General features: G+C 37.7%; 6 protein-coding genes across 8 annotated transcripts; 3 read left to right on the top strand and 3 right to left on the bottom strand.

Moving 5' to 3' along the window:
• The first annotated feature begins 74 nt into the window (after nucleotides 1–74).
• Nucleotides 75–7507, top strand: LOC143347986 (uncharacterized). 2 transcript variants are annotated; one of them, XM_076777707.1, is made up of 2 exons: nucleotides 75–2420; nucleotides 7488–7507. In XM_076777707.1, the coding sequence occupies exon 1, from the start codon at nucleotides 252–254 to the stop codon at nucleotides 2412–2414; it is 2163 nt and encodes a 720-aa protein (XP_076633822.1). In that variant the 5' UTR covers nucleotides 75–251; the 3' UTR covers nucleotides 2415–2420; nucleotides 7488–7507. The 2 variants fall into 2 exon arrangements, with proteins under 2 accessions (XP_076633822.1, XP_076633821.1); XM_076777706.1 differs by lacking the exon at nucleotides 7488–7507 and adding an exon at nucleotides 2856–4107.
• LOC143347987 (ATP-binding cassette sub-family B member 10, mitochondrial) lies at nucleotides 4053–7181 on the bottom strand. Its single transcript, XM_076777708.1, has 3 exons — nucleotides 5867–7181; nucleotides 4652–5760; nucleotides 4053–4568 (listed from the first exon to the last, which is right to left on the bottom strand). Exons 1-3 carry the CDS (start codon nucleotides 6459–6461, stop codon nucleotides 4308–4310), a joined length of 1965 nt encoding a protein of 654 aa, XP_076633823.1. The 5' UTR covers nucleotides 6462–7181; the 3' UTR covers nucleotides 4053–4307.
• Nucleotides 7488–8606, top strand: Mrps2 (mitochondrial ribosomal protein S2). The gene is made up of 3 exons (XM_076777715.1): nucleotides 7488–7593; nucleotides 7676–7771; nucleotides 7845–8606. Exons 1-3 carry the CDS (start codon nucleotides 7557–7559, stop codon nucleotides 8495–8497), a joined length of 786 nt encoding a protein of 261 aa, XP_076633830.1. The 5' UTR covers nucleotides 7488–7556; the 3' UTR covers nucleotides 8498–8606.
• Nucleotides 8595–10570, bottom strand: LOC143347990 (dehydrogenase/reductase SDR family member 7). Of its 2 annotated transcripts, none has more exons than XM_076777710.1 (8): nucleotides 10438–10570; nucleotides 10154–10319; nucleotides 9928–10080; nucleotides 9740–9846; nucleotides 9430–9669; nucleotides 9231–9350; nucleotides 8802–8971; nucleotides 8595–8725 (listed from the first exon to the last, which is right to left on the bottom strand). In XM_076777710.1, exons 2-8 carry the CDS (start codon nucleotides 10275–10277, stop codon nucleotides 8650–8652), a joined length of 990 nt encoding a protein of 329 aa, XP_076633825.1. In that variant the 5' UTR covers nucleotides 10278–10319; nucleotides 10438–10570; the 3' UTR covers nucleotides 8595–8649. The 2 variants fall into 2 exon arrangements, with proteins under 2 accessions (XP_076633825.1, XP_076633826.1); XM_076777711.1 differs by having other exon boundaries at nucleotides 10154–10309; nucleotides 10438–10555.
• Nucleotides 10571–10750: 180 nt separating this feature from the next.
• LOC143347992 (phospholipid scramblase 2) lies at nucleotides 10751–17146 on the bottom strand. The gene is made up of 9 exons (XM_076777714.1): nucleotides 16235–17146; nucleotides 15766–16139; nucleotides 12657–13167; nucleotides 12206–12310; nucleotides 11931–12080; nucleotides 11519–11742; nucleotides 11177–11338; nucleotides 10957–11103; nucleotides 10751–10887 (listed from the first exon to the last, which is right to left on the bottom strand). Exons 3-9 carry the CDS (start codon nucleotides 12703–12705, stop codon nucleotides 10867–10869), a joined length of 858 nt encoding a protein of 285 aa, XP_076633829.1. The 5' UTR covers nucleotides 12706–13167; nucleotides 15766–16139; nucleotides 16235–17146; the 3' UTR covers nucleotides 10751–10866.
• Nucleotides 17136–23701, top strand: LOC143347988 (uncharacterized). The gene is made up of 8 exons (XM_076777709.1): nucleotides 17136–17271; nucleotides 19234–19516; nucleotides 19711–19811; nucleotides 20555–20793; nucleotides 20968–21235; nucleotides 22558–22905; nucleotides 23127–23291; nucleotides 23412–23701. The coding sequence occupies exons 2-8, from the start codon at nucleotides 19240–19242 to the stop codon at nucleotides 23430–23432; spliced, it is 1419 nt and encodes a 472-aa protein (XP_076633824.1). The 5' UTR covers nucleotides 17136–17271; nucleotides 19234–19239; the 3' UTR covers nucleotides 23433–23701.
• The last annotated feature ends 272 nt before the right edge of the window (nucleotides 23702–23973 follow it).

The raw sequence follows: 23973 nt of genomic DNA, 5'->3' as shown, positions 1-23973 counted from the left end.
TTGAACATTATCGAGTACGTTCTTCGAATAGATACGAAATATATCTAGAAGAAACCCGCAGCATCATCTTTTTATCAATGTAAATTCTGTACGGATAGATGCATTCCATGTGTTAATATCATATTGTTTTGAAAATAGTTTACGAACCGAAATGTATCATGAAAATTGAACGTTCGATCAATATAAATTCTAAATTATTTTCAACTACCGCGTAACTGAAGAAATATTACGGGAGCTAACCAAACGCTGTCATGATGACATATTTTTCGAGTGATTGGTACCCCTGCTTCGTCCCCCATCCTCTTCATTGTTGCTGTTTAGTACCCGGTGTGTTTGCGTTTTCGTTGTTTCTCGCGTATAAAGTTTTGCTGCAGCAAGTTCCGGCAGTTTCACGGAAAAGTGTCGACAGATACTCTTTCTGTGAACGAAGGAGGCAGAGGGGGCAGCAGGCGGAGAAGATGGAAAATTTGGAGGAGGTATTGCAGGCGCTGGACGAGTTTCAGAAAATGCGTCCGAGTGAGATACCCCGAGAGCTCGAAGACTATTTATGTTGGGTCGCGAAAACCGGTGATCCTGTTTATCATTGGTCACTGATCAAAACGCTCTTCAGGGAGAAACTGACACGCGTGATGACCGACTTCTACGAAAATTGTCCGACTTTGGAACTCGCGCCTTGTCCAAATGTCGAGCATTTCAATTACGACATTATGAAGAGCAATCTTTTGGATCGTTTGGAATCATTCGCGAATGCGCCGTTTACCGTTCAGCGGATTTGCGAATTATTGACAGCGCCGCGTAAAGAATACAATAGGGTCGACAAATTTATGCGTGCTATAGAAAAGAACATCTTGGTCGTTTCCACTAGAGAACCAGGACCGATAGCTAGGAGGAACGAGAATGGAGACAGCATGGTCAATGGATCCGTAGATGAAGATACTTCTGTAACCCAACCTCCTCAAGATGTAGAAATGGAGTATTGGGAAAAGGACTGCCCTTCTACCGTTACAATTAGCGTGCACACTGTTGAAAACGAAACACCTTTATTGCACACTGTTATACCCACTACTACTGTAGTAAAAAATGTATTTGGCGCCGAAGAAACTTCTCACGAAAAGGTTGAGTCAACCTCTTCCAAATCTGATATTGTGGGATCTAATTTTATACCAACTACCTCTGAGTTTTCTGGTGTTTCGAATTTAACTTCGCAAGCACAAACTCAGGACTCACAGATAGGTTCTACAATACAAAATTTGTCAACCATTGTTCCTGAAGCTTCTGGAATCGTTGGTGATGTTCCAGAAGCTATAATGAACGAAGACACCAGTTCTCAACCTAGTTTAGATTTGGAGAACGAAGAGGGAGATGCTACAGACACCACACGAAAATTGCAAACTACCTTCCAGACAAAGGATTTTGGCTCGAGTGAAAATAAGTCTTCAAAATTCTATGTAGATAATTCTAAGGTTAATGAAAAAGCAGAAGGAGGGGCAATACCAATGCATATACAGGAAGGACCAACTAAAACTAATAATGTATCGGAGAAATCGGTTATTGAATCTAAAATGCCATTAGAGAACAAAGAATTTGCTAATCCAGTGGTTGAAAATCTTATAAATACTTCTAATAAAAATTTGGAGGATAGAACAAAATTAGATACAGAGGTGAAAGACATGCAAATAATTAATGATACGCCTGGTACCAATACAGAGGAAAAAGAAACACTACCTCTAGATAATGCTAGTATAGGGAATACATCTGCGACGTGTAATTCGAATAAATCTGCAGATACTCTACTCTTATCTGCTGGTGATGTAAGTTCAGAAGATGATGCATCCGTAAATGTATCTGAAGATATGGCTTTGGATGTAGAGGATTTAAAAGATCAAAGTAGAAAAACGGAGTTAACAGAAGATCCAAAACCTATAGTGGAAGAACCATGTTCTAAAAATAACACGATAGAAAATTTCAGTCATAACAAAGAAAAGGACAATTTGACGATAACAGAAGCAATAGAGGACGAGGCCAGAGTAATAAAGTCTATAGTACCTGATCCAATTCCTATCGTGGAAGAACCAAAAGATACGGAAGCTGTTAACATAGAGGCTGAAAATACTACCCCGATTGTTGAAATATCAGAAGATTCTGAAAATCAAAATCCTATGGTCATTTGTCATTCACATTGCGAAGATAAAATGTCTATTGACAGTAGTGATATAACGGAATTGCAAGGTAATAATATAACTGCCAGCACACCTAAAGTGGAAGACAATGACACTGTAGTGGAAAACATCACAAATAAAAAGGAGCAAAATACAGTAGAATTAATGGACGTAGACGACGAAGAAACATTATCTGTGTTTCAGCAAGATGATGAACCAATGGAACAAGAAACAGCACATATGTCTCAAAGTTAATAATGTGTAAGAAAAGTCCTATTACTTTTAATGCTTGAATTTTTATTTTAACAGGAAACAAAAGAATACACAGGAATGAACAAACTTGTCTATATAAGAAAATCCTCATTATAATTCAAGTACGATTTGTACGATTTTTCCTAAATGATTTGACATGTAAGACACAAGAAAATACTGTAAGATCTCCAGAAAATTCTTTAATCATGTATCATTTACCGCTTCATTGACTTTACAATTGCAATTAAATCAGGAAAATTTTGGTATTTACTTGTACAGAGACTTGTTTATATGAATTTCTAAGCTCCTGTAGAACACAAAACACTGTTTATTCCCCGAACATTATATTACTAATGACCAGTTTTGACCATGATTTGAGTTTTAACTCGGATCAGTTTGTAAAAAGTTACGCCATGGATTTATACAAATAAAGTTTCTATTTAGGGTACAGTCGGGCTTGTAACTGGAGCGTATGAAATTCTAATGCGGCTCCTTACAAATGTGACGTGTGATAGCTATGTAAACAAAGAAGCACTTGAAACATGCATCCTGTTGTTTTAAATTACTTTTTATTGGCAAATAGGAACTAATTGTGAGTACAACTACAGACTTTGATCGTGTTCTATAATTCCATTTCTCAATGTTAAACTGGCTACAAAAAATAATTGGTGAATTAATTCAATGATCTTGAAATTATCGAATTTGTTAATGCATCAACTTTGGAAGCTTAACACATGTTAGACACAGATTTTCACAGAGATGATTGAAAACTACAAATGTTCCAATTATATTAAGCATAGATGGGATCAAAGCATAATAGATTTCGTTTTCTGATTTGGGATTCAGTCAATACACGAATGTTTTTGTTAACGCGTATTTTCTACATAAAGAAGTAAAACATAGCAAGGAGAATATGTCCTAGTTCTTTTTTTCAATTAGAGAAACAAATACTATTTCATTTATACCTTGCTATGTTTTCTAATAGAAAAATAATAATTGAATACTTATTGAATAACGAAGACAATGCCCTTTCTTTCTCGCAAAAGGAAATGTATTAAACAGACTCGTGTAATGATACGAAAATTCGGCTATTTAATTAAAACAATTTTCCTTCTTATCATGTGATCAAATATTTTTATGCAGGCACGAGTCTAGTGGTAGATTACCCAGATGTAATTGTAGTAATGGGATATTAATTTAAAGATGATATAGATCGACGATATAAGATACATTGATAACTTAAAAAAGCAGTGTACATTATTTTATAGGAAAATACATTAAAATTATTACCAAAGTGGAATTATTTATAATACCTGCCTTACACCTTAGATCAGAGAAAAACAAATATATATATAGCTTTGTGATTTTTATATCAAATCACAACTTGTATAAGTGCTTTGTGTGTTACACAAATTATTTTAGTACATTAAATGGAAACGCATTGAACATATTTCATTCCACACTCCGAATTTATCTCTTAACAGCGAGTTTATATTTCCTGGTGGTGAAAAATGGACGACAGAATAATGAAGTCAGTGATTGTAAAAGTTATTTAAATATACACCTTTATAGTACTACTTAAAGGTTTCGTAAGAACCGATATGTGGAATAAAGGAATTATTAATAACTAAACATTATAGATTACAGAATAACACATTGTATTTCTGAGATTAGATTAATAAATTTACTAATTATTTATTACAATTTTCATGTGATTTTTAATGACCTTTATACATAATTTTTGTCTAGTTACTGCTACGAATTTTTTTTTTTACATTGTTATTTTAACATTATTAAAAAGATTAAGGTATTTCTGATTGAAATTATAATACACACACGTATCTATGGATAACTTTACAACTACCAAACCTTTTAAAACGTATTAAAATTCAAAATCTAGCCGAAAGTTTGATGTTGAACCAATTTATTAAAGTAACCATTGTTTATATTCATAAGTTCTTTGTATGTTCCAGATTCTACTACGCGTCCTTCGTTTAAAACTATGATCTTATCAGCATTTTTTATTGTACTAAGCCTATGAGCAATAGTTAATACTGTTCGTCCTTTAACAGCTTTTTCCATTGCTTTCTGTACAAAGTGTTCACTTTCTGCATCTAACGCACTCGTCGCTTCGTCCAGAATTAAGATTTTTGGTTCCTGAATTTAAATAATTTCAAACCATTATTTTTATATATATTTTATGTATACATATATAATAATTATTTCCTGAATATTTGTACCTTTATTAACGCCCTGGCAATAGCAACTCTTTGTCTTTGTCCACCACTGAGAGTAATACCTCTTTCTCCAATGGTCGTGTCTAAACCATTAGGCATATCTTTTGTAAAATCCAAAACGTGCGCCCGTTTTGCAGCATCTTCTACGTCGTATTTTGATGGATCGTCAACTCCGTACAATATATTTTCTTTTATTGTACCACCGAATAGTACTGGCTCCTGAGATACAACACTGATTTGTGATTTGACCCACACAGGATCAAGAGATCTGAGATCATGATTGTCTAAAAGTATACATCCTGAATCAGGATCATAAAATCTCAATAATAGCGAGGCTATCGTAGATTTCCCAGAACCTGACGATCCAACAATAGCAATTACCATACATTGAGAGATTTTCAAACTGAAATTTTCCAAAACTTGTACACTTTCTCTTGTAGGATAAGCGAAACTGATATTTTGAAATTCAATATCACCAGATAGTTCCTTTTCCAGAATTCTACCACCCTGAATGGGTATTACTGGTTGTCTTTCCATTAATTCAACTAAACGTACATTTGCACCCAATGCTTTATTGAATTCGCTATAAAACGAAGATAGCCCGCTTAATGAAATCCCTACGTATGCAGCGTATATTAAGAAAGCACTTAAACTTCCAATCGTAATAGAGGAATTAGAAATCATAACTCCGCCGTAATACAAAACAGAGAGAATGATCACATTTCCCGATAATCCAGTTAATCCGAAAAATATTCCTCTATATAAACTTTCCTTGTTACAAATTTTTAGCATATTTTCTAATTGAGAATTATAATGAGTGATTTCAGACATTTCCTTTGCAAATGCTTTTACTGTTCGTATATTACAGATTTTTTCTTCTGCTGTTGTATTCAGTATTGCTAAACTACTTTGTATATCTTTGGAAACTTTCTTAAGATAACGGCCATAAATTATGGCTAGACCAGCAATCGGCGGAACAATACTTAGACCAAGTATAGCTAATTTTGGCGAAGCATAAAACATCATCGATATTCCACTGATGCTCATAATGGCAGAACGTAATCCATCTGACACATTACTAGTTAATGCAGAACTTATAAGTTGTGTATCTCCTGAAATTAATAAGGCAATAATATATTAAAGGAAACGTTACAATTACATAAAGATACATATAATAAATATACATTACAATAAAGTATTTGAAATAAAGATATATACCAGATAATCTACCAACAAGTTCACCCGTACTACATCTATCGAACATTGCTACTTCTTGACGAAGGATAGCAGAGTATACTTGTTTTCTTAAAGACTGAGTGATTCGATGTCCGATGTTAGTCATCAAATACACTCTGAAATAATTACATAGACCTCCAATGACAAATATTCCAAGTAAAATAAGACACAACTGATCAAGATTTTCTTTTATGTTCTCTTTGTCCTTTCTGTAGATAATATCAATCAGGTGTCCTAAACAGAAAGGTACTGCCATTGTGACACCAGATGAAACCATTAAAAAAGCAATGGCACCGAGTAATCTCCATTTTTCAGGTGCTGCTAGTATAATCAGATTCTTAAATTCTGATGCTTTTTTCGTTTTTTTTACGGACTGAACGGTAGAATTGAAAGCTTTTTTTGTTAATGTATGTGTTCCACGGTACCTTAATGCAGTAAATACACATGGTCTCCCGTAGATTCTAATCGACGGCGTTAGGCACGTGTGAAATAACTGTGCGTATCTAATTGCCGAGCCATGATAATTGGATTTTTGTAAAAGGATACTTTTCGTCAGTAACGTTCGGAGTAGTGTCATTTTCTAATGCTAGCATGAACAAAGTAATTCACAAAATGGAAAGTCATTGGAGCCGATAGTATTTCATTAACTCAAAGAAGGTTGGAATCTTAAAACGAAAATAAACATAGCAATATTTTTTATGTTGAAAACTGTATTTAAATTACGTTTATATATATTGATAAAATCAATCAATAATTTCTTTATAATTCATCCTAATTTCGTAGTTGAATCATTTTTAATCGGTCGAATGAGTAAAAATTCTCGTTCGATCACGTGACTAAATATGAATGGTGTACACACAAGGTGTATTGAAACTTAAGACAAATTTGATATAAATCTGAATTAGATTCGATCCAAAGAACTACGTGTAAATAAAGTAACGTGACTCTATCGGGGCTGAAACGGCAAAGGGCTAAATCCCAAAGAAATGGAGTAACAATAGAGATTATGCAAGTTATTATTTGTAGATATCTAATAATTACAGTTCTATGTTACTACAAAAACAAACAAAATTTACTATTATATTAATGCTAATCAGATTTTTAGAACTCGAAGCATCAAATCGTCGTTTCTATTTTGGCCACACGATTAGTAAGGGGTGTTATTTATTTTCCTAAATATATTGATTTAAGGTTTACAAGTATTATTCATGTATATAGTACTACTATGGTAATAACTATTTTAATATTTAGGTTATCTCATTATATTAAGTATCATAAATAAATAGTTCATGTAGGTTCACGATTCATGTGCATAGTGTGAAGGATAAAAGCACTCATAGGGCCGCATGCACATGCGTACTTTGTACGTAGACGGTATCAAATGATATTTGTATAGTATTTATGTTGCATTTCTGCGGCTAAAAGTTAATGATTTGGAAGTATGTGATATAGACAAATTTAGAACGAACTGATGAAGTGTATGATATTAGTTTTACATAAATTTCTTTTTCAGTATTTCAGACAAATATCATTTTATTAATTTCGATAGTGCAATTTTCCTAACCTATTGTACCTAAAATTACTATCATTTCTGCTGTTTCAGACGAATTATAGTCGTTTACCAATTTATTATATAAAAGTTAATATTCTTTAACTCGAAGAATTTGTCAAAATGACCAGTCTCGCTACACGGACATTTTCATCTAAACGTAAATATGCAAATTGTTTCGCCGTTAATATTAATTTAATACTTTCAGACATTGAGCGTTTTATTTTTGTATTTCGTTATAGTGTGGAGAGACAAAAGCATTTTACGACCATACTTCGCGTATCTTCCGTGGTGTAAACTGTCAACAGCAATTAAACCAGAGGAAAAAATTACTAATGGTAAAGATATTTTTTTGCTTCTTTGTTCGGTTTCATTGGTTACAGATCAATTCTGAGTTTTTAATATTTTTAGTTCCCGAAGATCAAGAAAGTTTCATAGACCCGTTGTCTCATCCAGATTTCTTTAAAGTTCACAATTTATTCACTGTCGAAAACTTATTCGATGCAAAAGTACATTATGGACATATGGAAGGATCTCTGAACGATCACATGCGACAGTTTGTATTTGGAACCAGAATGGGACATTTAATAATCGACTTAGACCAAACTGCTGAACTTTTGCGGCAAGCATTAAATTTTACAGCTCATATAGCGCTTAGAGATGGAATCATTCTATTTATTTGCAAAACTCCCAAGTTTTGTCACTTAGTAGAAACCACTGCTAAAGAGTGTGAGGAATTTGCTCATACCAGGCGATGGAAGCTTGGAACATTTACAAATTCCGTGCGCGAGTTTGGGTTACTCACAAGATTGCCAGATTTATGTATATTTATTAATACTATGGAATCTGTTACTAAACAGCACACAGCGGTGATACACGCAGCTAAAATGGCTATTCCAACGATTGGCATTGTTGACACGAATTGCAATCCAAATCTTATAACGTATCCTGTTCCCGGGAACGACGATACGCCTTGTGCCATAGAACTCTATTGTAGGTTATTTAAGGAAGCAATTATGAGAGGAAAGAAGTGTAAAGAACTATTATCTTCAACGATAAAATAATTTCCATACGATAATCGCATCTCATAGAATTTTTAAATTAAAAAAAAAAAACATCATTTCTGTTAAATTTATTTTAGTTTTTTAAAATTAAAATCGTGAGAAGATATAATAGAGTACAAAAAATGGTACACTATAAAATAAATGTTAAGTATTCATTGTTCTTGCTTGAGCGTTTTTTTATCGTCTCTCAAACGATGTAAAAATCTTGGTCCCAATATCGTTAATATCCTAGAATAGAAAATAATATTAAAACATAGATGAAATAGATTTGCAGACAGAGTTTAGTAATCGTGAGACAATGTACCATCTTCCTATGTTTGGATAATACTTGATTAGGTACAACACTTGAAGCACAGTTGGTTTGGAAATCCATACTTCGATAAGTTTGTTTGCTATTGCAATCCCCATTAACGTTGCGCAACGTTCGGCGCTGACTTTATTATCAGAATTTTCTTTCACCTTTTCGCCGTATTTCTACGAAAGAAATTTATGTTGAAAAACTCATATGTGTTTTTATTATACAGCGCCATTCACTTGCTAGTAGATTCGGAAGAAATGTCGCTTTCTAAACTATCGTATTTTACGGTACACACTTGCTCTTTCAACTTTACCATTATATCGTTCCATTTAAAAAAACATGTTCGACCTTTTATATCATATGAGTGTTATGTTTAACCGGTAGCGTTTCTTTCGAGTGCATTACCGAAGTGAATTACCCTATAGTGAAACTCACTTCTCCAGAGTTTTCTGTATATGCTTCTGATAAGAAATTAGTTTGTATTGGTCCTGGACATGCGACTGTGACCGCTATATTCTGATTGATCTTTTCGATTACGAAAGAACCAAAATATCCCTATATACGATACAAAACAAACACGTATGCATTAAAAATAATCGCACGAGAAGTAGTTGTCAATACTAATGCGACTAACGTGTAATGCATGTTTAGTGCCGCAATAAGTAGCAGAATATGGTGTTGCCGCAAGGCCGGCGAAACTCGAAGTGAGCACAAAGTGGCCAGAGCCCACTTGGAAAAAGTATTTTGCCACCAATCTGCTTAAGGCCACTTGCGAGAACACGTTTAAGTCAAACATTTCCTTATCGACGGACAATTCAATTTTCTCCCATCGTGCTCGTTGAGAACGACCCGCATTATTTACAAGTATGTCTAACTGGAATTGAAATTAAAATCAAAATTTAATTGTAAATTATTATTACAAAGCATATTTAAATTATAAATACCTTGCCAAATTTACTGATAACATGTTTAAATGCTGTTTCATGATTATCTATGTCACAGATATCTAAAACAAGTACTTCGATATCTGAATTGGTTAAACTTGTGTTTTCTGAAAGTAATTAAATATAATTGTGTGAAATTTATGGAAGAACGGTGATAAACATACACGTTTACGTGAAAAGCTATTCACTTTGAAGGCAGTTGGTTTTTACTTCCTCTAATTTCTCTCTTCTTCGTGCAGACAGAACTAATTTACATCCTGCATCCGCTAAAACATATGCAAGATGTTCTCCAATTCCACTCGATGCTCCTGTTATCCACACCACCTTTCCTTTTAAGGAGCCTGGAACAAAAAATATTAATAACAAGTGGAAAATCGGTTATAAAGCAGTCCTCTCAAATATTGCAATACTCACTTATTGGTTTCCCAAATTTTTCATGAAGAGCAAGATTTAAATCACAATCCAGAAACCAGGGACATATGAAATAGATGAGGTAATAAATCACGCACACTAAGCCAACGATAGCCAAAAGATCCATGTTATTTCAAATGTAATACCGCTCAAATTAACCTGAAAGCAACTGAAAACGATAATGTACAAAACATATTTTTCGTTTTGATAAAAAATCAACAGACATGTGGCTGCTTCCGGAACTATAAGTATTGTTATACTTTCAATTAATTTATTGCATAACTTACATACACGTTTATATCGTACACTCGCGCGTAGTATAGTGATATGTTTGTTGCTTATGAGGCGTTTCTGAAAATACTCTCTTAAAGAAAAATTTGATACGAATGAAAGTCCAGTGTTAATTTGTATTGTATCTTTATTGATGTTATGTAAGAGTCGTTTATATAAATGTACATACAAATTTACGACCGATTAGATAAGAGACAAAGAAAAAACATTACAGAGCGATGTATCTTTCCCCTAGACTGTATACGAAAAATCGGTATCTAAATAATACATCGATTTGTGATTTCTGACTGAGTCAGAAAAAATCCTGTAATCGTTTTTAATTATCCATATTTCTTTCTTTCAGAGCTTGTCTCGAATATGAACGAAACGATGTTTTTAACGCAAGTCTCATGTTTTTTTATTCAAGTCCGTGACGTTCTTCTTATTCATTTGAAGTACATGTGTTCCTAAAATACGCAAAAATGATACTCCTGACCAAACAGAGTGGTTAAATTTTTATAGCGTCAAATATTTACCACCAAAAACGCCGCAGCGAGGAGTAAGCTTTTCAGTTTTATATCCGTATCTGCTGGGAACGTAATTAGAAAGGTATAATCGCGAAGAGAATTGTCCCATTGATGTATCAGCGATGCAATTTGATGAGTACCATCGATAGAAATCACCTGCGGCAATTTTGAATCTAATTTCTTAAATCCGTTTTGCATTTGCTATTAAGAAATTGTAGATAGACGTTACTTGGAATTGTGCTTCTTTGTACATGCAACAACCGCAAACATTTGGACCGAATATGTTGCAAAGTTCATTTCGTGTCGCGTCGTACACTGTAAAGCTTGGTCCTATGATACTGAAATTTTGTTCCACGGTTCCGATGATGTTCGAGCTTCCTACCGTGATCTTCTATATAATAAAAATTACAAACTTAACAAAAAAAGAACGCTAGAGAACATAAATGCCGATCAGCAGCAAATCTAATTGACATAATAAAAACTCCTGAGGGCCCCTTCGAATTTTGGGGCTCGAAGCTTCGTTGGATTTATGATACATTCGCCCCTGAACGCGATCGAGACCCGAACTTACGCGCAGTTTGTTCAACGTAAAAGTCCATCTGGAGTTTATTTTCATAATGAATGCTGGTTCGCCACACTGATCGATAATATTCAACGTGAAGTCACCACGTATCAGTTTGGACCAATTGAATCCGTCTACTCGATTCTCGTGTTTCATCTCCATTGCCAAGAACAACGTTTCCGCTTTTGGCACTTTGACCCTGTACTGGGAACCCCTTTCCGATCTAGCCAACACTGACAATAAAAAAAAAATAATAATGCAAACGTTGCAAATTGAAAAAAATACATCTTTAACTTAACTTTATGTTGTTAAATGCAACTAAAAATTTTCAATCGTAGTACGAAACATTTTGGAAAAAATAGGTACAAACTGACGGACACTGTCGCGAAAGTGTTCGTATCGTGACGAAAAAGGTACACACGTGTACTTAAATCGACGACCTGCTGTATTTCTAATTGTTCCACGTTGCCTAAAAAATGGCTTCCCGAGAGCGCGCTCAGCTGAGACCTCGAGGTCGATGTCCAGTTCAGAGTGTTCACCGGAATTGGCCTCCTTGGTTGCCGGATTTCTCCTACAAAAAATAGCTTCCTGTTAAGGATTAATTGAAAAACAAATAAAATTGCATTTAAATTGCATTTCACCCAACTCTGGTTCCGAGTACAAAGTCTCGAAACGAAATTTATTGCGTTTGTTTACCTTGCGGCTGTGCCGTAATGACGTTCGGCCTAGAAAGGATAGGCGGTGAATTAAACGCGGCACCCTGTTGAATTTCCATCATTTGTATACTCGCGTTGTTGGGTTCTAGTTAAAAAACAGAAGTTTGAGCAGTCTTACAAAGTTCTATCTTGTTTCGTAATAAACAAAATCGATGGAATCGTAAGCGTTACCTAGCGATGGGATCAAGGAACGTACTAAAAACAATCAATCGATATCATGTAGACCAGTTTCGTTTCTTATTAACGTCTGTTTGTAACTGAGTGTTGCGTATAGAGGTTACCAAAATATATATACAAATATATATATTGTGTATATTAGATTATAAACGGAACACAATGGTAGAAATTTGGCTTGATCCCATTGCTATCTGCGTAAAAAATACGTACAAGGAAGAAGAGAAAGAAATAAGCAAATACAGGTTCGTAATTACCGGAGGTAACAAAATTAAGGACACTTGGTTTCATTTCCTGTTGCACCATGGCGTCGGATTATGAGATGGCACGGATGACCTGTCCGCGGCATTACTTTCTCTACCCCCGTGGCGTACGCTTTACGGCAATGTGGATCTCGTCGAATTAATTAATTCTAATGAACTCGTCAAGTGGCGAGGGAATATACGGATCGATCAGCCGCGTAAGCGTGAATATTATTACGGGCAAAACAGGTCAGCTTGGCCTTGCCTCGTTCTCCTTTTTATTTTGTCCTCGCGTGTCGAAGGAGTCGACGGAATCCGTCATTCAGGAAATCCAGATTTTCCCAGATACCGTGTTTCGTTGTTGTCATTCTTGGACGGCTTCTCGGATCACTGAAAGGTCTTTTGTCTGGAAACGGGTCCGGTGGTTGCTGGCAATCCTCTTCGATTTTCGTTATCGCTGATAAACGGTCGATTATCGCGATATCGGATAAGTCGTATCGCCAACGGCTATCGGACGAGACTATACCTTGTTGGAGGCAAAACAACGGGATTAGCACAATGCTTATTTATTAAAAATAATATTAATCTGGTAATGAATAAAATTATTTGTTTTGTTATTGTGCGTTAATTGACACCTTGTCCACCACGACGCTCAATGGCAGCACCTCTCAAGAAGCTGGCCGTTGCTCAAACAAAGATGCGCCCCACACCGAAATTGGGGATCTGCTCATAAGAGACATGCGTGCGCATCGATCGTGAGCCTGCCAATCGATGCCTCGTGGTGGCCAAAATCACGGTCAATGTCCTTGTCGCGTTCATACCGCTGTCGGATACAATGCTTTAGTTGTGCTCTGTAGTGATCCTAATTGTACATTAACGTTCTTTCTCATCAGTGTATCTCTCATTTTATGTAATTACCTCACAAATTATTCAAAGCTCACGCTCATTAATATCATTGCATAGGTATTATGTATTTGATTTTCTAATGCATAATAACGGTCGCGTCTCGTTGCTATTTGCTTGGAAACTCAACCGCGCTCATAAATTCAACATAAACGCTCATTCATTTTCACGTAAATAAATTGTGACCACCTTGACTGAATATTTGCACCATTTTTATTTCATACTGTCTATTAATTATATGTTTTCGTGATTTTCAAACATCGTGGTATATTTTTAAAATTGACCAATGCGCGATGCCTCGAATGAAATGCTTATCAATAGAGACAGGAGCGGCGGTTCAACGACGCACGGAACAATGGCGCGCGATAAGCGCCGTGCAACGGGACGCGTTGAAAGTCAAAGCAGACAATAGAAGCGATTAAAATTTAGCGATTCCGCGCCGTGACAAAGGAAAACTTAGCGAGCTAGAAGTTCGTCCCCGAGGAACGTTGAAACGAATATCCGTCTTACGCGTATATACGCTGGTATTAACTTGTTGCACACGAAACGTTCGATTTTCTAGGGCATCTGTAGCTTCCTGTTTACACAATACAACCGACGTAGGCGTCATAAAGATTGTATTTCATAGTTTTTTTGTTTTAGAAATCACTTGAAATCGACGACTATAAATGTGAACACCAAGCTGTCACGAAGGTTCCGTTTCTATTTCGCGTGAGAAATGAAAAAACACTGGTGTTCGCGAATGTTGGTTCACGAGGGACCTATTTATCCATCTTTGCAAGGTTTAGTTTGATGTCAATTGATCCGATTAAATTCTGTAGGCCTTCCGCTAAGTAATACGAATTATTTTTGGTTTATGGATAAGCTACACATATGACGAGTCATTGATGAACATCAACAATGGAATCTAAATTGTAATTTTCAATCTCGATAGCCTTTCAAATGGAACAAAGACGCGATCCAAAAAATGCGGAGACCTTTGGTACGAGTACAATCCTCGACAGACCATCAAATATTTCAGCGTCTGAGGGTTCACTCAAACTATCGACTTTTCCTTGTATACGAGAGTTTGGTGGAGGACCGTCCCTTTTACCGAAAAGGCATGGACCTATACATGGTTTTGCTCCTCGACTGTAGAACAATGCTTTTTACCACTTCTACCAGCCTTCTGCTAACTCTTGTGCGACAGAAAAGTCAATAGCATGAGTGAGCCTTAAGGCAGGGTTTGCTAAGTACCTTTACCGATGAGCTCTTTAGACAGTGTTCCTCAACCTTTTTTTTACTTATGGACCACTTTTAAGTATTATGTATCTTTCAGCGCTGGGTCGATAACGAGAAGTCGATTTAATCGACTATTGGCAGATAAAGCGTTAAGAGCACAGAATTCACTTACAATTAACATTAAATTGCAAGCGTGTATAATAACTTTCATTGTCAATATGTTTAAGCCAATGATAGCATTCCCATTCGACCGCCAAATTAATCAGTAATGCACAGTACACTCCCGTAGTATGGACACGTAATTATGGATCGTCCTGTACATCTTTCGAACGAACGAATTCTTTCGAGCTACTCGAATTGGTCACGTGCATACGGGTGGTCGCATTCCTTTAAACGGAGCAGACGCGTCGTTCGATAACCGTGAAACGTGTGGAAACCATAGAAACGAAACGCAGATCTGTCGAGAATTTTCTTTGACCCTAGGAAAACCGACTGCGAATTGCAGCAAAAGAGGGGGGGGGGGGGTCCGTCAAGTATTTTGATTATATCGTAATATATTGGTACCACACAACAGATTGGTAATAAAATACAGAGTGTTCGGCCACCCCTGGGAAAAATTTTGACGAGGGATTCTAGAGGCTAAAATAAGACGAAAATCAAGAATACCAATTTGTTGATGGAGGCTTCGTTAAAAAGTTATTAACAATTGAATTAAAAAATTTCAAATCGTTCTGAAAAAATTATTTTCGGTTGCGGGGGTCAATTGCAATCATTTTTGGTGAATAGACATACCCCCGAAATCCTACGCACTTTCGAGAAAAAAATTCAGTACAGGCAGAACTTTAAACGTTAATAACTTCTTAACGAAGCCTCCATCAACAAATTGGTATTTTTGATTTTCGTCTTATTTTGGCCTCTAGAATCTCCCATTAAAATTTTTCCCAGGGGTGGCCGAACACCCTGTATTTAATATAACGAGTTACAATGTTGGTAAACGTACAGTGTTCCACTCGTCGTTAGAAGAACAGAATCACCCGGTTGAAGCTCACAAGTCGTCGGTCTAGTCGACAGTAGCGGCGTAGTAAACACTCTGAGACACTCTCGATGGATATAAGACCGAATATACCCATTTTCCGTTCACTGAGCATCGGTTGACGCCGGATCACAAGAAAGTAACAAAAGGGTACCCTTTATCTATTGACTGATCCCTCAAACATTATCGTAGCATATACAGGGTGTCCGGCAACAGGTGTTCGAAACTTCAAGAGGCAGTTCTACTTTGCATTACCAATTCCTTGGTTATTGATTCCTCTATTAGAAGTAGAATATGGCGATCATGGCATCCGAAAGTTCTGTTCCTCTTATTGGAAAATCCTATGTTTAAGGAACATACATTAGGAAACTAAAATAGCTGTAAGCAAGTTTACAAAATTTTTAAAAATATCAATTGCAATTTAGTTAAAACTTACAAACTTTTATTTCGTTCCTTATAAACTTTTATTCTGAGAAATTGTAATCGTATTCATTGGAACTTTTATTATAAAAGTTCAAACTGTTTCCACGGAACTTGTTGAAAAGATTCTGCAACTCTTTCGACCTCTGCAATAGAAACTGTGCTCGTTTACGCTACGCGTATCAATATTTTATTTTTAAATACGACAGGCTTGTATATTACTCTTGTCACCGTTTTAAATTTTAATGATCGTAGCTACTATACACATGTATATACAAGGTGTTTGTATCGTTACTAGCATTTCTTTTGTAAATGGTAAGCAACGAAGTAAAAGGGTTTGTGTTCCTATTATAAATTCCAGTTGAAACCGACAGGTTGTAGCATTTACTAACAAAGAATGACCAGGGGGCGAAATTAGGGCACTTTGTACATATACAGTCAGTCTCTGTATAAGACGATAGTTAATTTAACCTACTTATGTTATTTTTATTTCAATTGTCTCCTCTTCTTATGTTATGCTTTGTATATAAATAGATTATTCCCGTATACCGAATGGAAATTGAAAAATTTGTTTAGAAACATAAGATGCGCTATTGTTTTGTCCCGGAAGCGGGTTGCACGTGTCGAGGAATACTAGTTGGCACGCGATGCCCAGGCGAAAGAGGATCTCGAATGCACGGGAAGGGTTGGATCCCCCCGTTCCTCTTCGAATCAAAATGGTCGATCGCCTCGGCGGCTTAATAATCGGCTCTTCCGCCGCGGAAACCTGATTCGCGCGTTCATAATTTTCCGGTCGGTGTGTTTGCTTAGGCACACCCCGCGTCTTTACTTGTTGCTGCCGCCCGATCCGACGCCATTTCCATGCGCGTTTCTATCGATCCCATCGGCCGCTATATAAAAGCCCGCGTCGTCGATACCCGCGGAAGAACAGACCGGAATTCCATGTACACCCTCCTCCTGACCAGTCGTCGCTAGGACCTGTAACAAACCAACGGAAAATAACGCACATCGCCGCAGAACGACCGTGTCACGCGAATGTGTAATTAAAACCAAGTAAGTCCAACCCCTTTTCCCCGCCGTTTCCGGTTCTTTAATATTTTCTTCGTCCATCCAAACCCTCCCCCCCTGTGGTTCGTCGCGATTGTCTTTCGAAAAATTCGTCGTTGCTAGCATTTTCAATCCCCCTTCCAACGATCGAAATTGCAAACCCGTTCGAAAGTGTCCCGGATGTCGGTGGTTGGAGGGATTCCCGGTCAGAAATCGGTCGCGTTTCGTGTCACCATCTGTTAGCGTCATTGACCATCACTTGGGTAGTCCGTGACCGTGGCAAGTTCGCGTTAAAGGTGAATGATCCGACCGTTATCTGAACAGGGTGTCTGATAACAGAGGCCTTTCGCGTGTCGAGAAACACAGACGCGACGTCGATAGTCCTGGAGTCTGGACGAAAGTTATCGATCACGGCCCCCCGTTGGACCCGGGATCCTGGCGGCCATCGCGATGATAACACTTGACGCGTAGCTATTCCGTGGGTTCGATTACGTAGCGATCTCGATTGGGGAGTTCGAGCACAGGTTCTTAACAGCGATTGAAAAAATCTTTTCTTTTGTGGTTCCTGAAACTGTGGGATTCTGTTGAGTAAAGATTGAAAAGGAAGGGAGAACGTAGGCGTTTCGTGGGCTCATTAGTTAGGCATCCTAGCAGACCCTGCCTTAGACGCCGGGATATCGGGTGGTCGGTCGTGGAGAGTATATATAGAAACGGAAGGTCGGTCGAGCGTTTGCGAGAGAACGATCCTCCTGGTGGCAAGTACGGGAGATGATGACTCCACAAAACTCTTACGAGAACCGAAAACATATTATAATATCGGTTCTGGCTTATTTAGACTTCGACTATCGGTTCTTTTATTATTATTTTTCGGTTCTCCGTAGTAAGTACGCTGTAATAACAATTAATTTGAAAATGAATTAGCTTTGAGAGACTGGAATGGCCAGTCCAACACATTTCTTGTTTTCCACCCGATAGAAAGCTTTGGTGTTTTGGATCGTTATCCTCTTGAAGAATCCATTGATCTTTAGTGTGATCAAACCAGTGCTTCATAGATGTTACGAGATCCCTTTTGTACAATTTTTATCCGCGAATACCCGTAAAGTGCCTTTCTGCGAGTGTTTACCGCTTCATTGGATAACGAGATTTTCACGGATAAACCAAGCTCGTTTAAATAGGATCTAAGTCAGGAAGATTTGTCGTTAAATATAATATCGCTCACGCTAATCGTAGTTTCGTTACTGTGCTTCGCCAAGCAATACTATTTTCTTCCCAGCAACGTTTTAATGTTATGATACGACTATTTATTTATTTAAAAAAAAAAACTTCCTTTATCGTAGTACCCACTTATAAACAAATTAAAGAAGATCGCATCAAACCTTGTTTCTCAAACTCCAACACAAGCATAACAATATCTATAAGTTACATCACTCGTCGCGTTTCACTCCTACGTCTTCATCCGTGCGAGGGACTTCTCTGCCCTTTTAACAGAATCGATACCCGACTTAGAGGAGATTACACGAAACTACTAACACACATTTCCACCCTTCTTCGAAGACGTAGGGTGTTCCCCGAAGAGACTCGACCCATCGAAGCACGGAATCCTATTTCGAATAATAATTTCCGGTCCATCCTCTAATTTTTGACCATTTTTCAGTAATTCGATGATAAATTTAAGTTTGTGGCCTTGAAAATTTGCAAACAATCGATTAGACCGAGAATAAGGAAGAAAACAGCCGTCACTGTTCATAGCAAAATAATCCATTTACCAATTTTCTTGCGTTTCTTGTCAATATTGAGCAATAACAAATAATTATAGCAGAGTAGAAAGCACGAAGGAGATGGTTCTTCTACGTCTGAAAAAAATAAAATCTGAATTAGACGATTAATGGCTGGCCAGCAGTCCCCATTAGATTACCCCATAGTAAATAAGGTTCTTTTGTTAATAATACGTGCTCGTTGTTTTCGAAGGTGAAAATGCTGCGGCAAGAATGGCTCTTGATTTTGTTAATCGTGGGAACGACCACGGCGGTGACGCCCGCGGCCTACCAAGCAAGGGTGGAAAGGTTGAAAAACGTTCTGGACGCCATCGCCAGGAAGCTACGATACCTGGACACTAATTCGCAAGAATATTACAATGATCTACGATCCTTCAAGCTCCACGATGGCGAGGGGGACAGAAAGTTCGACAGGGAGCGGCCGGGCGACAGGGAAATTGACGTGGAAGACGAGGAGATCGAATTCTTGCCAAACGGTAAATTAAACCTCTCCCTACGACCACTTTAGGCGCAATAGAATGACTATAGTTAACAAAGGTGTATACTCTGTTTGATCGATGGCATTTTTTGTACTTGATATTTCAATAATAATGTAATAATAATTTTAATAATAACATATCTTTGATAACATATTTATCTGCAAAAGTATCGAGAGAAATGTTCGTTTCAGAAGTTGGACAGCGCGAAACGGTGGGAAACGGTTTCCAGGACTTACATAACAAACTGCTAGAGAGAGCGATGCAAGATTACATGGAAAGCGTCCCGCAACAGGTAATAAGATTAGTTCGATTCCATAGCCTCTGTTCGACGGGAGGAAACGCTATTAGTTGAGAGTCAATGAAACAATCGATTTCAGTTACCTCCCACACAATAGACCTGTTGGGAGCAATTCAATTCTTCCCTCCTTTACGGAATCAGACTACTCTGAAAGGCACAGACACGTATCTATAGTATACAGAAGCTTTCGTTCTCAAGAAATCTTCTACTATTCAGTGATGGCTTGTTGGCTAGGCACCTACAAATTAAACGGGGCAATTCCCACTGGAGAGTCACGCTGCATAGTAGTAGGGTCTCCATAACCACGAGAGACACATTTTTATTCTATTCACGGCTAGTATTTTGAGCGTTCGGTTACGCCAGTGCCTCTCAGCCTTGTTCTATCCTACTTTGCCCCTATACGTTTCGTGCACGTCCTTTGTCACGCGATGCAATTGTAGTTGTGAGCGGCTCAGCCAATAATGACAGTGCGTCGCTATTACGCTACGGCCAACCAGCGTGCCTAGCCATCAAGTCATCACTGGTTAGTACATGTATGAGCGGGGGTTTACCCGATACGTTCCATTCTCCCCTTTCGTTTCAGTAATGAGAAACAAGAGCGTAGCCCTCTGGTGGCGAGTACGGGAGGCGACGCCACAAAGCCCTTTTCTCAGTAATTCTGAGGGTGTTTTATATAATTCTATCCAGCATGATACTCACGACCGGCAGTGTAAATCTAATATTTGACGATGCTTCAGGAGGAACCAGTCACGTCGCTGTTCAGAGAACGCGAAAGGAGCTCCAGCCGTCGCAAGAGGGGTGGCGGTTCCGAACGACTGAACATCGACAGCAAGGAGTTGGGGAAGCTGTTTTTAGAGGAACTGCAGGGCCGTTCGCCGTACGGTCTCGGAGACATGGACGACGAAGTGTACACGGATGCTCGTCAGATGCTTTACGATCGATACAGGGGCGATCGGAGCAACAACAAACTTTACGAGTCAGTGTACAACATAATTCCTCCAGAAACGTCAGTCACATGTCTATATGAACCTCATAATGCTCACACTGATCTTCATTAACTGCAATGTTATATTTTCTAAACGTAGAATGCGAAGGAAAATAATTATTTTAAAGTCGAATCATGCTAACGATACGCATTCTTTTATGGCAGAAACGTGGGCCCGATGTCCTGGGGCGAATTGCTGAACAAGCAGTCTTTGATTCGAGGGCAAGGTCGAGAGCCAGACGAGAACGAATTCGCTGATAGAGAACAGGATCCCAATTTGCTGTACCTCTCTTTGGCCGAACGGAGAAACGTGAACGGGAGATATCCGATTGGACGGGATTTCAAGACCTACCAAAACATGGCCAAACGATACCCTGTCGCTAAGAGGAGCGCAAAATCATTGTCAACCAAGAAACAAGTCACGGACCCCAAGGTAGTCTCGTGAAGCTTCTCAGGCGATCGCCAGTCGTAGGTGCCAGCATGAAATGTCGTTTTCTAAAGCGTCAAATTTTTCCAATGCTTAATAATTTATATGTGCCGCACATGCATTTCAGACGTAACACAGCTGAAAAGAAACGTGATTTTTAAGTTCGGTAAACGCTTGTTTATTAATCACCAAACGTGCGCAAACTTAACTTGGGAATTACTCACCTTTGCGTCATTTAACCAGAGATAAAAATTAATAATGTGTCTATTCTTATTCTTAATATCTTTACTTTCCGGAGTTGTGTCACTTTTGAAGTACGTACAAGGTAATTCATAAATACGTGTCAAAAAAGTTGCTTCTTAGGTGCTTTCGTTCTTCCATATCGAGGGAGTTTACTGTATTTACGGATCACCCTGTGTATGTGTGATATAGTCAAAGTACAGTTTTCGTACAGAATTGTAGCTTCCGTGTGTGATTTTGTTTGATCCCGAACATCAATGTTGGAGTATTCTGTGCCCATTTCCCTCTTAATTGATCGAACAATGTAACTGCGCTTAAATCCTGCCCTCGAGGGGACATTCGCTTTTGTGGGTAAAATATTTATTAAACGAAATTACAAAAACTATAAATCGAAAACTTTGTTCATTAATTTCCGTTATCAATACCATTTGATATATCAATACCGACAGATTTCAATTGCTTATAACTGTCGCGGTACAGAGTCCTAGTTATTTTGTTAATTGACCGTGCTCTCACGACTTTACAAGGTTTCATTTTACAATATTCTCAATAATTTGTGAAATATTAATGATTAAAGTTTCACATTATTATCTACTTATATAATTAGCATTTCTAGGTATAAAATTTCATTACTTTTTGTCTATGTTAAGAGAAAAAACCTTATGTAATTATCGAGAATCGAACTTGAACCTACTGGATAGGAGTCTCTTACTCTACTTCACGCCCCATGATGGTAATTGGGACTTTGTCTATTAAAATTGTATTTGTAGATAATAATGAAACTTTAATCATTAATATTTCAAAAATTATTGAGTATATGCTCTATAATGTTATTACGTAATAATGGGGTCTGAAAAAAATATAAAAAATAAAAATATTGGGTCGATTCTAGTACGAGCTATAAGCCAAAGCGTTTGGTCCAGTAGATTTTGAGATATTAAACGACCGCATCGATGAGAAAACCGTATCGTCTAATTCCTGTTGCAAAACTGAAGTTGCAGAAAAGACGACGTTTCATGTTTCGTCGACTGCATAATAGCCGGATAGTAATTGACGATAACGGCACGTGTTGCGGACTTTGTTCGAAGGTCGCGCAAGATCTAGGCGCGTTGTTTGGCACGCAATCCACCGACGGCCATAACCGTACTCACGGCCACGATCACGAGCACGACCACGAGCACTACCATGACCATGACCATGTCCATGATCGTGACCATGACCATGATCATGATCATGACCACGATCACGAACACGAACACGAACACAAGCAGGAGAGCAGTTCCGAGGCGCCGAAGGTGACACCGTCGCCTAAAGGACAGAAGATCGACAAATTAAAACCCATCGAGATCAAAAAGAAGAGCATCGATTGGTCGCAATATTTCGGCATAGATCGGAGGAGAAAGAAGGTGGCAGCCATGTTGGAACGATATTTTGTGGTAACATTTTTTTGGTTATCTTTCGTGCATTTGATTTTTTGTTACTCTGACAATCTTTGATATAAATAAAGACATATGTTCGTAGTTGCAAAATTACAATTGCGCGAATCACCTTGTGGACAGGCGAAACTTTGAGCAACATTACGACGAATAAATAATTTTTATATCGATCCGTTCGATCGAAGAATTATTCGGATAAGTTTTCCTGGTAACATTTTCAGAACCAGGGATATAATCTAAGGGGGAACGATCGAGAGAACGAAGAGCTGAACTACGAGACGGACGATAACTTGGAACCGATGCGCGCCAGGCTGAAGAACGTTGGCGACAGAATCGTTCAGATCGCACTGAAAAACTCTGAACTGGACGATGATGTTTTGCAGAAGGTATGATTACTATATCGTGCTTGGTCTCATGTTTCCTCGATTAATAAGAAATAGAAAGGAAGTACGAACGTGCATCGGATGTCTGCATACGTGCATTTACGTTGTAATATATTTATGCAGGACCGCGGCGGTACGAATTGAAGAAAGATGCGAGACGTGGGACGCGGAGTGATAGGAGTGGGCGTGGCTGACCTGCTTATAAGTGGGGGAACCAACTGACTAGTGGTAAGAGTGGTAAAACACGATCGAGAAGATGTTCGACAGCCCTAATCTAGACTGAAGAAACAACGGTGGAACCTATCGTCATTAGCAGCAGATAAATAAACTTGGAGAAATATTTCGCGAAAAAGCAGCAAATTTTCCAACACAAACAAAATGTTATAAATTAATAAATTTCCCTTCATTGATCATTTTGTGTTTATCTCATCGTTGTTTCACTATTTGCGCAAATTGCTCGACGGGTATGAATTGTTCGCAATCAAGGTCACGCGATTCGTCTTGAAATCAATTGTTATGCAATAATGATAAAAAATTCTGATGACCTTGGAATCTTAAAAAATATGTCTAAAGAAATTGTTCTTTTGATGCTTTTGTTCGAACCGAACCGTATCGTGAACATTCCTTGCTAGAATAAATAATGTGAATATTAATATAAATCAACCTTTATTTTCGAAACCGTTCC

Source organism: Colletes latitarsis, chromosome 11 (assembly GCF_051014445.1).
Source record: "Colletes latitarsis isolate SP2378_abdomen chromosome 11, iyColLati1, whole genome shotgun sequence".
In the NCBI taxonomy this organism is placed as follows: domain Eukaryota; kingdom Metazoa; phylum Arthropoda; class Insecta; order Hymenoptera; family Colletidae; genus Colletes; species Colletes latitarsis.
Note: the sequence above shows the minus strand (reverse complement) of the source record. Positions and strands in the feature narration are given on the sequence as shown.

Excerpts from the sequence above, each read along its gene's own strand:
- LOC143347990 (XM_076777710.1), bottom strand. The coding sequence starts at position 10,277 with ATGGATCTTTTGGCTATCGTTGGCTTAGTGTGCGTGATTTATTACCTC. Across the intron at positions 9,670-9,739 it reads TTATCAGTAAATTTGGCAAG|TTAGACATACTTGTAAATAA; the intron begins GTATTTATAATT and ends TTTCAATTCCAG. Across the intron at positions 8,726-8,801 it reads TATCCAAACATAGGAAGATG|GATATTAACGATATTGGGAC; the intron begins GTACATTGTCTC and ends TTTCTATTCTAG.
- LOC143347986 (XM_076777707.1), top strand. The coding sequence starts at position 252 with ATGATGACATATTTTTCGAGTGATTGGTACCCCTGCTTCGTCCCCCAT.
- Mrps2 (XM_076777715.1), top strand. The coding sequence starts at position 7,557 with ATGACCAGTCTCGCTACACGGACATTTTCATCTAAAC. Across the intron at positions 7,594-7,675 it reads ACGGACATTTTCATCTAAAC|TGTGGAGAGACAAAAGCATT; the intron begins GTAAATATGCAA and ends ATTTCGTTATAG. Across the intron at positions 7,772-7,844 it reads AGAGGAAAAAATTACTAATG|TTCCCGAAGATCAAGAAAGT; the intron begins GTAAAGATATTT and ends TAATATTTTTAG.
- LOC143347992 (XM_076777714.1), bottom strand. The coding sequence starts at position 12,705 with ATGGTGCAACAGGAAATGAAACCAAGTGTCCTTAATTTTGTTACCTCC. Across the intron at positions 11,743-11,930 it reads GGTCGTCGATTTAAGTACAC|TGTTGGCTAGATCGGAAAGG; the intron begins GTGTGTACCTTT and ends TTTTATTGTCAG. Across the intron at positions 10,888-10,956 it reads TCGCTGCGGCGTTTTTGGTG|GAACACATGTACTTCAAATG; the intron begins GTAAATATTTGA and ends TGCGTATTTTAG.
- LOC143347987 (XM_076777708.1), bottom strand. The coding sequence starts at position 6,461 with ATGACACTACTCCGAACGTTACTGACGAAAAGTATCCTTTTACAAAAA. Across the intron at positions 5,761-5,866 it reads ACTTGTTGGTAGATTATCTG|GAGATACACAACTTATAAGT; the intron begins GTATATATCTTT and ends TATTAATTTCAG. Across the intron at positions 4,569-4,651 it reads TTGCCAGGGCGTTAATAAAG|GAACCAAAAATCTTAATTCT; the intron begins GTACAAATATTC and ends ATTTAAATTCAG.
- LOC143347988 (XM_076777709.1), top strand. The coding sequence starts at position 19,240 with ATGCTGCGGCAAGAATGGCTCTTGATTTTGTTAATCGTGGGAACGACC. Across the intron at positions 21,236-22,557 it reads AACAAGTCACGGACCCCAAG|GTCGCGCAAGATCTAGGCGC; the intron begins GTAGTCTCGTGA and ends CTTTGTTCGAAG. Across the intron at positions 22,906-23,126 it reads TGTTGGAACGATATTTTGTG|AACCAGGGATATAATCTAAG; the intron begins GTAACATTTTTT and ends TAACATTTTCAG.